We start from the raw sequence: 13,374 nt of genomic DNA on the forward strand, positions 1-13,374 counted from the left end.
AAATATAAAGTATTTATACATGTATGTAACCATTAAAGTGAAGTGTTAATTTTATTTTGTTCTGCAGTTTATTTTACTACATTTTCTCATTTCCTGGCAATTCTGTGAGACATTTTAAGTTGAAAATGCACTAAAATTGCAGAAGGGAAGGCTTGAAAATAGAAAATGTAATGCCATTAATTACTGCAACATACTAAATCTAGGTATACGGTTTTTCCCTCTTTTTCAAACAAAGTAATGCTTTTTAAAAGCATCAAGCAAGCCCACCCTCCCCTGCAAAAAAGTACTAAAAATGAATTTAGGAGATACAATTCTAATTGTTTTGACTGCTAAATATCTGCACTATCTTGGTTAAATCATGATAGCTTTATGAGTCTGGGTTTCCTCACCTGTAAATAGATGAATTTTGTGTGGATTTTTAACACTATCTATCTATTGGGAGCTGCAGATGAATAACAGAAAAAGCATTTGCCTAGAGTCAGAAATATTACCTTGAAATTTTGATTTATGGACGTAATTTGGGCATCAGATAATTTTTTAAAAGCTCAGAAATTTAACATATAATAAACAAATACAAAAAATTTCTAAAAGCATTGGTAAATAGAAAGTAGGAAAGAAAATATAAGAGACTTAATTAATCAATTTAAGAGGTCAATTTTTCTGACTAATAGTAATTCCAAAGGAGAGCAGAGGAAAGAGATGGGGCATTATAAAAAGAAAAATAAAGGTCAATAGGTATATGAAAAGATATCCAACTTTATTAGCTATTAGAGAAATGTAAATAAAAAATACAATGAGATATCACCTCATACCTGTTAGAATGCTTATCTATAATAATAAATGCATAATATGCTAATTAGACTGGACAGCAGAACGACCTTCCAGACATCCTTCCGGACGACCTTCTGGACAAAGCTGGGGCTGCAAGGCTGCTGCGGCTGGTGCGGCTGCAAGGGCCAAGCCCTTTGCATGAATTTCATGTATCAGGCCTCTAGTTATCAATAAGAGAAGTATGACAAGTGTTGGAGAAGTTGTGGGGAAAAGGAACTCTTATTCACAGCTGGTGAATGTAAACTGGTATAGCCCCTATGGAAAACAGTACGGAGGGTCCTCAAAAAATTAGGTAGAGAGTTACCATATGACCTAGCAATCCCTCTTCTGAGTATCTACCCCCAAAACTTGAAAACATTTACTTGAAAAGATATATGCATCTCTATGTTCATTGCAGCATTTTCATGTTGACCAAGACATGGAAAAACTCAACTGTCCTTTGACAGATGATTGGATAAAGAAGATGTGGTACATATACACAATGGAATACTACTCAGCTATAAGAAAAGATAAAATAGTGCCTTTTGTGACAACATAGATGGATCTTGAGAATATCATGCTAAGCAAAATAATTCAAACATAAAAAGTCAAGAGCCATATGATTTCACTCTTATGTGGGATATAAAACTGAAATCAACAAATAAACGAACAAGAGAAAAAACAAAAACTCATATTCACAGACAACAGTATGGCAGTTAACAAAGAGAAGGGGGGTGGGGAGATATTAAGTGGTAAAGGGGGTCAAATATATGGTGAGGGAAGAATATTTGACTTTGGATAGTGGGCACATAATGCAATATACAGATCATCTATACTAATAAAAGCTTAGGTCAGGGGTGGGCAAACTTTTTGACTCGAGGGCCACAATGGGTTCTTAAACTGGACCGGAGGGCCGGAACAAAAGCATGGATGGAGTGTTTGTGTGAACTAATATAAATTCAAAGTAAACATCATTACATAAAAGGGTATGGTCTTTTTTTTTTTTTTAGTTTTATTCATTTCAAATGGGCCGGATCTGGCCCGCAGGCTGTAGTTTGCCCACGGCTGGCCTAGGTGGTCCTCATGCCCTTGCACGTGATGTCGTCACAAGATGGCCCCCACAAGATGGCCACGCACACAGTGGAGGCGGGGCCCAGCGGCTGCTCTGCATGGTGAGGCCTGGGGTCCTGTGGCTCCGGGTGGCATGGAGGAGGCCAGTCCCAGTGTCTCCACCACCTCGCACGGAGGAGGCAGGTTCCGGAGGAGGAGGTGGGTCACGGCAGGGGAAGGCAGTTGGGGGTGATTGGGCCAGCAGGGGAGGGCAGTTGTGAGTGATCAGGCTGGTAGGAGAGCAGTTAGGAATCAATCAAGCTGGCAGGGGAGTGGTTAGAGGGTGATCTGGTTGGCAGGCAGAAGCAGTTAGGGACAATCAGGCAGACAGGCAGGCAAGAGGTTAGGAGCCAGCGGTCTTGGATTGTGAGGGGGATGTTTGACTGCTGGTTTAGGCCTGATCCCTGAGGAGTCCCTGATTGGAGAGGGTACAGGCTGGACTGAGGGACATCCTTCCCCCCACCCCAAGTGCATGAATTTTGTACACCAGACCTCTAGTATATAAGAATCAACCAAAGAATGACACCCCTCACCTCCCCCCCCCCCCCCCCCGTGCACAAATTTCGTGCACAGGGCCTCTGGTCTATTATATAATTTTGCACTTGCAACCTATATAATTTTATTAAGCAGTGTCACCCAAATAAATTTAATTTAAAATTTCCTATAATGGAAATAAATAATTCTGCAATCTGAAAAGTCCCATCTAGTACCCAGCATAATGAAGGAAAACAAACAATAAGACAAGATGGATAATCCACTACAAAGCACATCATAGTAACTCTGTTTCTGATATTTTCAAAGTTGTATTATGAAGTGCTTTGTGGAGAGTAGGCTTCTCTTAACAAGAGAATAAACTGGGAAAGAGGAAATAATTAGATCTAGGAAATAGGAGACCTAAGGTAAATAAGTGATGAAAAAAAAGGCCCACATCTAGAGAGAAACAGTTCAGTTTGGGACAAACACATGGAGAGTTTTAGGAGAGAGATATCTGTAATATTCGATATGATTAAGTATTTAGGAGGTTAAAATGAAATTAACTCTAGAAAATAAACACTCTGTACAAAGAAGGAAATGCTATTATAGTATACTGCTTGGTCTTACAGTAGACTCACCTAGAAAACTTACTTAGTCATACCAATAAAAACCTCGCCTGTTAATTTAACTAAGGATGTGATGGTGAAAGAATCGGAAAAAAAATATTTACTATATGTGTTTAAAACTGAAAAATCAATAACTATTTGTAGATGCATTTGATTGAAAAATATAAAAGAAATTACTAGAAGAAGAGTCTAGAAGAGTAAGAAAAAAGGTTGTTTAAGGGAAAAGGTTCAAGAATAGGAAGGTGAAGTAGGGACCTTCTTTATTCTGTTGAAAGCTTTTGGCAATATTTGACTTAAAATACATGTGCATTAGTCATTGTGATAATAATGAATCTTGGATAAGAATGAGCAGAGACCTAAAATATTGGTGACCAGAACTGGGCTGTTGTATACAAGGAGTACGGCTAGCTTATTTACATTTTAAACACATGTTAAAATGTAGCTCATAGCTACAACCGCTTTTAAATTAAAAACTCTGTGAAGTTAGAAAATGTTGGACTATTTATCATCTACGATGTTGAAACTGACATCAGGCACTGCCATTATTAACAACAGCACCTTCTGAGTGGTTTTTTAATGAGGATTAAATGAGTTACTGAATGTAAGGTGTTTAGAAAACTTCATTGCATTCATAAAGTGATAATGAATACTAGATATTAGTATCAATAGATAATTTAAAAATGGGCTTTCTGTTTTATTTTAATTATGAAGCTATTCAATTAATCAATGTCACCATCAATTAACAGTTACCAGTTGAGATTTCAAAACATGAGGCAAATTTCAGTTTGGGGGTTGCTATCTCTCTCCCAAGGGCAAACATACTATTTTATCCAGAATATTTGTTTTATAAGAGTATTTTGTTTCCTTCTAAACAAAATTATATTCAAACTATTTGGAGGTAGTATTAATTTTTAACAGACTCCATAATCCCCACTTAAAATGATTCTGGAATTTCTAGACTAGATTTTTACTTGAACTTACAGATGTCTCTGATAGTTGTTTGGTGTTAAAGTGTTTAAGTCTCCATTTAGCTATTCTTCCAATATGCTATTGTAAATATAAGATATGAATCCTTAAGACAGAACAGTGAAGTTGAGACATATTTTCTTACAGAAATGGGAACAAGGAATATATTTTAGACATTACAAATCAAATTTACAGACTTTTCTGGTGCTCAGAAAATGAAATAAAGTTAATTTATTTTCTAATTAATAATTGATGTTCTCTAATAAAGACTTAAAATGTTATTAAGTTGTTATTAGCTCCCATTTATTTCCCAAATTTTTATGTATTAACAAACTTCTCTTTAAATTTTGTGTCACTATCTAAAACTCTGCATGGATTGTGTATGTATGTCAGACATTTTATATATTTTTAGACATATTACTTAATTTCTTCATATTTGTAAAAGACCATATGCACTTCCAGAAGTCAATAGATAATGTACCATTTTCAAAAACTCCTTTAAAAAACATTGATTATTACATATTTGACCTCTTTAGGATGTGTGTCTGACCCCACAGAGTGCTGATTTAAAACCTCATCTTACTTGTTCGTGCAATAAAGACTATGTAGTGTGAACTGTTAAATAATTCCCAATATTTATGACACGCTTGGATAAACAGGAAATGGGTTACTTTCCTGTAAATAATGGACAAGTCCACTTTAATAACACACCACAGTGGCACCTTAGAAATTGCTCATTGATTGGAAGGAGAGAGACCAAAATGTTTTCAAATTTTACATGGCTTTATAGTATTGTAGCTGTAGATGGTAAGAAGAAAAGGAATTGCTATAGGCTTCTATCCTGAACTCTATAATATGCCCCCCCCCCTTGGGCCTCTCAATTAAATCTTTTAAACAATTAAGATAAGTAGGGTATATGCTTAAAGAAGCAAAGGTTATCAATAAGAGTTGATCATTTGTTGAATAGATCATTAATAAAAAATAAATTCATGTGTATGATATGAGATCCATGGATTCTAGTTTGATGTGTCAATTTGAGAGTGACATTTCCAAAAGTGGTTGAGTAGCAGAGCAGATGCTGTAGTGACAAATTAGCTTGCAGTGAAAATTATACTCTTTGGAGTGACCAAAAAAAGGAGAATTGGAGATGTGTAAATGTGAATTTTAGTGGACTGGTGATCTTCTTTTGGACTGTTTCATGTTCCCCAAAATATATTTTCCAGAATTGTAGGTTCTTCCGGGAAGTTTACTAATTTATATATATATAAATATAAGAGGGAGAAAGAAAAGTCTCACAAATCAGCTCAATTAAATGAAGCAACATGTACTAAAAAAAAATCCAGTATCTATAATTTGCACAGTCATTTTGAGATGTTGCATAAAACATGTAGACCTCACCAACAATACATGATCTATTTACTTTTTTACCTTTCATGGAAATTAATCTTGCAACTAACTCATATCAATGATTTATTTGGCAACTGCTTTGTATATTCTCTAAGGTGCTTTATATTTACATTTTATTTCTAACAATGTTCTTGCTGCTATATCTGGAGATACTAAACTCTAGACAGATCTGATAGACAATTTACATTAAATATGTAAAAATGTTCCTGAGCTGATAGGCCATCTCACTTCCCTCTAAACCAGTGGTTCTCAACCTTGGCTGCACATTAGAATCACCTGGGAATCTTTTTTAAATCCTGATTTCTGGGCCTCATCCTCCGGAAATTCTGTTTCTTTGTTACTAATGTTGTGGCCTCATCCCATAACAAAGAAACAGAATTTCCGGAGGGTGAGGCCCAGAAATCAGGATTTTAAAAAGATTCCCAGGTGATTCTAATGTGCAGCCAAGGTTGAGAACCACTGCTCTAAACCAAATTGCCTCTTGTATAATACAAGGACTCTATCAACTCAATTACATGTGATCACAGTAAATTCTCTCTCACACACACACTTGTACACAGGCACACAAAAGAAAGAAATTTGCTGATAGGTCCAAGTAATTCTTTATACGAGTATTTCCACTTCAGAGCTGAGATCTTCCTTTATAGTTGTTATCAAGCAGACAAAAAACATTTTCCTAATTAAATTTTTTATTACTTCCAATGGAGTTTTTAATGAACAAAGAAATAGTCAATGTGCAAATGAAAGAGACAAATAGCATGCCTAATTCATAGAGTAGAACAGAGATTCCTGAATAAACAAGAATTTACTGGAACAAAATAGAATACATTTTCTTAGGTAATAGGGTGTTATAGTTTCAGGAATAAAACTGTTTGGAAGATTGCTTTTCAGTCACTTTGCATTAAATGTGCTGTTTTAATTAGTTTCCTTATAGAATATAAAGATACTTTTATCAGTTTATTAACTTGTTTTAATTCATCTAATAATATGTTTAATGGCAGAAGTCTGACTACTAATTAACTTGAAGGAGAAAAAGAAATATGAATAAAATATTCAAAAATTGGTACATTTAATCTTAAATGCATTGTTTTGTTTTGTTTTTAAGTTCTCTTAATTCAATGCTCCAACATGATTTATGTGTTGGTTACATGTAATTTTCAGAAAATCCATAAAAGACAAAGAGCAAATGCTATTAGTATATCTAAACAATGTAGTTGTTTGGACTGTGTGAGCACGGGGGAATAGAACAGGGATGCACTGGTGAATGAGGAGACCCAGGAGAGAGAACAAGACCTCGATTTCCTCTTTTCACAAATACGAACTTTCTTTGTATTTACAGTATTAAGAAATAACATTTACAATTCTGGTTCTAGCTAAGTTCCTACCAACTCCACCATCTCACCATCTATGGGCTTTGGTTTGTTAACCCTTTAATCTTAGTTCTTAGGTTGAAAGATAGGAGTAAAATGAGAATAAGATACCTATAACACTAAAATAAATGTAATAAATATTACAGTTGCTTATAAAGGTGTTATTAATTTTATTACATATTCCAAATATTTAAAACCCAAAATTATGTAGATGAGGGGAGATATTGTTGAAAATTCTATCTATGAAGACAGTGACGATGCTTCTAAAGTAAAGTACCAATTTATTACTTTATACAAAATGAAACATGTCTATTGAATTATTCTCTGTTTAACACAGTCATCTGTAAGATTGAAATGATACAGAAGAGTTCTCCATTATCTCTATTTCCAGTTACCTCAACACAAACACACACACACACACACACACACACACACACAGCCTTCACAGCCCACAACTAGAAAAGTTTGTGGAGAACTGTGCCAGTAAGAACTAATAAAGAGAAAATAATAAACACCTGCTAATACTATAAGACCATCTCACATCATTATCTAATATAATGGGTTATAAGTGATGTATTTATTTTTTGCTTTTATCTGAAGTTTTAGTCAAATTGCCTCTGAGTTAGGTGTGTAACATGCAATTATACTTATAACTATACTTACAAATTCTATATGAAACATTTACATATGTCAGGGACATCATTTTTAAACATTCATAATATCAATCATTTCCAACAATTCAATTAGTTAATTCGTTACTTTTATGCTGGTGTAAGCATGCATCAATTTAAGGAGTTTGTGGATGAGGTAACAATAAGCCATGTAAACACAATCCTGAGGTAGAAGTTGATCGTTACGATTTGCATCACACTTATTAAGAGTTTGTTTTCTGCTGTTTATAAGACTATAAGACCAAAAAATACAGATTATTAAACAACCCAATTATTTGCAAGTAGTCTCTTGTTTCTTTTGGTGGCAATTTATTTAAATATTAAATCTCCAAGAAAATATTATCCTTCTAAACATATTAGCAATATCAAAGTTTCAGGCTAATAAACATTCATTAATATCAAAAGTAGACAACAAGGATGCATGCAGTTTTCATGTCAAATTTCTCTCCCCGCAAAATGTTTACTTTAGCAAAATGACCTGCCCGCTAAAGAATGAAGTCCAGGAAATGAGGACAAGTTGTAGGGCTGTTAGCTGGAAGGGGGTTATGCGATAATTTTATACAGGTGGTTGATGATTGATGGAAGTGGAGGGATTTCATGAGGAATGGCAGTTAGTATTTGGGAAGGAAACACTCTACCTGTGTAGCCCAGCGAATTGTCATCGTTATCAGAGGTGGGGTTTGGCGTCCCGTTGTCGGTGCCCCTCTCTAGGTCTTCAGGGTCTGTCAGAAACAACATCAGAGCTGCTGATGGGGTCACAGTAGTAACAGTGGTTGCCATTTCGATCACAGCATGTCCAGACACAAGTAAATCCACATGTGACAGCAAAACACACAAGGACAGCACACAGCACACATCCTCCACGCCCCTCCTGCGGCACACTGAGCTGTGCGAAGGTCTCAGCATCCTGGCTTACAGTGACTGCTTCTTCATTTCCCTAATTCTTTGCTCTGCCTGCACCTTTGCTGCACTTCAAAGCTGGGAAGGGCTCGGACTGCCCTCTGTGAGGCCGCCAGCGCGGACTGAGGCAGCATATGGAAGAGGGAGAGGGCAGGGTGGCTGAATGCGAGCATTGCTAATTTCCCACCTTATTGTTAATCAAAGCTATTGACTGTGATCACTCCCCATCATCGCTTCATCTCTTGCCAATTACAGACTCAAGGGACTGTACCTCATATGGGTGGAGGGAGGCTGGGGGGGAAATAGGGTCTTGTCAGATAGGAGGGCGAATGATTAAAATGTCATACTTTTCCTGAGCAACATGAAGAAAGTGGAGCAGCATCACCGCTTTCAGCGAGCAACATTTGTCATCTTAAAGGACTGAGATACATTTACTGAAAAGCATGCCATAGCATAACACTCCTAACTTTGCACATTGCGGCTTGAATATCTAAAACCATTCCACATTGTTGAGATTCTACATTACAATCATCCAGATTAGTATTTTCATCCATCTATTGTGATTTTTCTTGAGTGAAAGAATTGATTTTTGTTTTTCAAATTGCACATTCATTTTCCGAGGCAGACTGTTAGAGCTGAGGCTAAGCCTAGCAAGACCGGCGCTCCGCTACCCAGCAGCTGAGCAGCAGTACAGAACTGCAGGGAGAAGCCCGGCCACACCACTAGGAATTCCACTTGTGCTCAGTCACTCTAGGCATCACACCTACCCGTGTCCGATAAATATGAGCGCAGACGCCGCTCCATTGCTGATGAGCCGACAGACACAAGTGTGTGCCTCCTGAATCGAATATCACAGAATCATAGGTCATTCAAGTGGTGGTGCGCTGCAGCCTCTTTGTCACCTTAAATAGCACCTATAGAGGATTTCTCCTCCGAGGGAGGCAGCTAGTGCACGCAGGGAATGCCCCTTAAGAAACATCACAGGATCACAGGGGTCATTCATTTTGTGTCCCTTCCCTTTCCTTTCCTTTCCTTTCCTTTCCTTTCCTTTCCTTTCCTTTCCTTTCCTTTCCTTTCCTTTCCTTTCCTTTCCTTGCTTTCTTCTCTTTTCTAGGCTGACACATTTTGTCTTAGACACAGCTCTTTAAATTTCTTTTAGAAATGATTTAGGGATGACAAGACATTTTAGAGAAGCTCAAACGTCTAACATCAGTCTACTTCCTGGGTTTTGTATGTAGCATGCTTCTTCACTTGATCTCACTGCCTTCCTCTCCCACCCAGGTGTCATATAATTACCCTGATGTGGCTAAGATGGAGAGGAAAGAAAGAAAACATTCGGATCTGTGAAGACTAAAGGGGAAAGTGCCATTATTGCTTTGGTCATCCTTGCCTTGCCAGAGATGGATGTTGTCATTTTCTCCTTAAAATCAACTCTTGAAATGAGTGGGTTATCAGGGAAATGGTCTACTTTCTACCCCTCCAGACTGTTAACTGATTTGTATGCACAAGTTGTTTAGGTCAGAGTTTTAATCACATCAACGGGAGAGAAAGGAAAACTGGCATTTCTGTGTATTTTGAGGCAGTATTAGCCCAAAGTTCTGCCACAAAGTAAGTAACCTTCTCATGCAAGCTTACTGAATGAAAGAGGTTGATGGAGGAAGGTAAGTGAAAGGTGCTGGTTCAAATGGATCAAAGGGCATCTAAAGGGACCTTTCCTGTTTACCCACGATCTTGTTTTAAAACATACAGCATGGAGGGACCTGGAGAGTATTATGCTAAGCCAGTCAGAGAAAGATAAGTATCACATGATCTCACTCATATGTGGATTCTAATAAACAAAATAAACTGATGAACAAAATAGATCCAGAGACATAGAAGCATGATGGGACAGACTGTGGAATCCCAAAGAGAAGGGGGCAGTAGGTGGGTGGAAAGAGATCAACCAAAGAACATATATGAATATGCATAACCCAAGGACACAGGCAATGGGGTGGTGAAGCCAGGGGCAGGGGCGGGGGTGGGCTAGCAGGAATCAATGGGGAAAAAAGGAGGACATATGTAATACTTTCAACAATAAAGATTAAAAAAACTGAAAAACAATGTGTTTAGGGTCACCTTAATTTTAGACTATTTTTTCTTAGTAACAAATATACCACTTCAAATGAAATATTACTTTCAATTTATGAGGAATGCTTCACTTAACGTTGATATCCACATTTTTAACCACTCTTAAAAATACAATAAAAATCCATCCGAATCCGCAGCACAAGCTATATCAGCTTGTCTACAGAATGCCTCCAGACTTGGTGATAGGCCTGTGCATTTTTGTTATTGAGCCCTCCCTGAGAATGAGGATATTATCACAACAGCATGGAGATGAGGAAAGGAAGTTCACTAACATTTGAAAGGAGATATCTAAATCTATTTAAAGTAGATTTTCACTTATGTCTAACATCCTAAGTAGTTTCTAATTTTGCTTTCTGTTCCTACCCAGCACCCTTCTGACCCCTTCTTAGTCTCAGGAAAGGATAGACTTTGCCTTAATCAATGAATCTTACCATCTTACAGTGCATTCTATGTACCTTGTACTGCTTTTAATTAGTAATATGCTGGACCTACAGGAAACAAAAGGTCCCATTTTTACTAACTTCAGTCATTTTTTCTTCCCCCTCCTTCCTGTCAAAAGATAATTATAGCAGGGACAATCACCTGACACACTGCAATAAGCTGGAGAACTAAGTCAAAGACAGTCCAAAATACAATTATTTAAAGTTTTTGTTAAATAGCATTGCTTGTTAGTGTCATAGAATGGAGCATAATGTGACAAGAGGTTATTAAGTGCTTACAATGCCTACAGGAGGTGTTCTTATGTTCCAAGTGTGTTTTAGGGCTGCCCAGGCCTGAGCTGATGTATGTGTGGCTGTAATGGATAAAAGCCACCGTCTCATCTGGAAGTGCACTGGCGCGGGGGCACTGAGTTCTGTGTGCCTGCGGCCCAGTTAGACTGGGCATTCCAGGGGGTCAGGTGCTCTACCTCTTTCCAATGGATTTATAGCATTGGACATGCTTACATAGATCCTTTTGCCTGTAGGATAATAAGAGATGGTAACCAAAAATGCAGCTCTCCATCTGAAACAATTTGGAAATACAATTGCATTTGTATTATAGTCAGAAAAATACTTGATATACATTAATTCAAATGCTGTTGTACTCTCTGTCTCCATGAAAGCATATAAAACATGTCTTGAATCATTAAATCATAAATATTCTGGTTTCTAAACATGTCAGCTGGACTCTCACAACAACCTTCTATCAGATACACTGATTCCTCCGAATTTAGTGGCCATTGCCTTCGCTGCTTTTTAAGGCACCCAATGTCAATTTTATAATTGCCCTCCATTTTACGTTAGGTTTTTTGAAAAGCTGTTTCTTAGATTCTAATCAGAGGGGCCACACAGAACTAATATCTCACCTATGAAGGCCCTTCCCTCCCAACACTCTTTGAATGCTTGTCTTTCTTTCATAGGACTCCAGACTTCTTCCTCTTGTTCAACAACTTCTCTGTAGAAATCTTCATTGAAGCTCATGACTTCAACTATTTTTAATAAAATGATGCAACTTTCACATTTCTTAGATGCTCTACTTACAACCAGATTTTATCTCCGCTGCTTAGTAAGCTTCGTGTGGATTCCCAGAAACCTCATACCTTCTCTCACTAAATACTGAATTCATAATTTTCTCCTTTAACCTATCCCTCTCCTATATCCCCTAGAAGTTAAGAAAGTCATTACTGTTACATTTTTAATAGTTTACAATTCAGTAAAATGTTAGTGTCTGGGATTAAAACTGCATTCTGGCTATAGGCTTATTGTTTATAGTAGATTTTGCTACTTGGTTTTATTTTTAATTTTTGGAGGAGGTTGTATTCCAAGGATAAACCTATAGTATATAAGATAGTAATATAATATGACTATATATATATATATATATGTATATATATATATAGCCATATAATATACATGTCATTTATATATGACATGTAGTAGGCCATCTTCTAATGGCCATTTACAGATTTAATATTAGCAACAACAATGACAAAAAAGAATAAAGTTCCATAGTTCTTTTTAATAGAAAGTATGTCTTTCAGAAAAGTTTATCTTTAAATATAATAATTAATGAAAGGTGATGCAACTTTCTTTAATGGTAAATTAAATGGTAAATTTGAAATTTGTTAATGTGTATAATACTAATTTTACTGAGTGTTCCTTATGCCAAAATATAATGGAAATTTTGAATTACAAGAATCATTACATTGCAATCCCTATAAAATCATTCATTTTGACAAGAATTATCAATTGATATTAAATCTATTAGGTGAAAAATTGTAGGCAACAGCATATTTCATAGTGCTAGAATATCACTCCAGAACTTATTCACTAACTTCGAAGGGGAAAATGTACTTTTATAATAGCCTAGAGGCCCAGTGCATGAAATTCATGCCTAGCCTGTGCCCTCTCACAGTGCCGGAGCCTCACGATCAATCTCCCCAAAGAGGTAGGCCCTGCCCACCCACCAGAGGCTCCTCGATGGATTGCCTCACCTCTCGGAGCCGCTGGACCCGCCTCTGCACCACGCACGCAGCGTCAAGTCCCCGCCCACCCGGACGCACCCGCTGTGCATGCAGCCTCCTGGTGATGGATTGTTACGGTGTGAGGGCATCACAGCATGAGGGCGTGATGACCACATAGGCTTTTATTAGTATAGATACATCTGGCAGTCTCTGCTTGAACTCAGTAATCAAACTCAGTATCATCAATAGTGTGAAGACAATTGTGTAATACAATATACAATATCACCTATGAAGCATTCATACTAACAATTCTTGCCTTGCATCCAAACAAGTTTTAACACCCAGTTTAAAATCTACAGAAAATAAATGTGTGCTTAGGATACACATGCAAAATAATTAAGGGGTGGATTATCTTTAACTTACTTTCAAATGTTCCAAAAAGTATATTGAAAGAAGAACTAAAGCAAATA

At 37.0% G+C, this 13,374-nt stretch overlaps 1 protein-coding gene across 4 annotated transcripts in view; it reads right to left on the reverse strand.

Annotated features, from left to right (window-relative positions):
- The window catches only part of ROBO1 (roundabout guidance receptor 1), a 569,906-nt gene extending 561,566 nt beyond the window's left edge, over positions 1-8,340 (reverse strand). For all 4 annotated transcript variants that reach the window (XM_070406018.1, XM_070406016.1, XM_070406015.1 and 1 more), the window contains exon 1: positions 8,073-8,340. In XM_070406018.1, coding sequence (XP_070262119.1) covers positions 8,073-8,340 — 268 coding nt within the window. The remainder of the gene's footprint in view (positions 1-8,072) is intronic.
- Positions 8,341-13,374: the final 5,034 nt, after the last annotated feature.

This window comes from Myotis yumanensis, unplaced genomic scaffold (genome assembly GCF_028538775.1).
Source record: "Myotis yumanensis isolate MYYU_CA2020_CCGP unplaced genomic scaffold, mMyoYum1.0.hap1 SCAF_2, whole genome shotgun sequence".
NCBI classification, from domain to species: Eukaryota; Metazoa; Chordata; class Mammalia; order Chiroptera; family Vespertilionidae; genus Myotis; species Myotis yumanensis.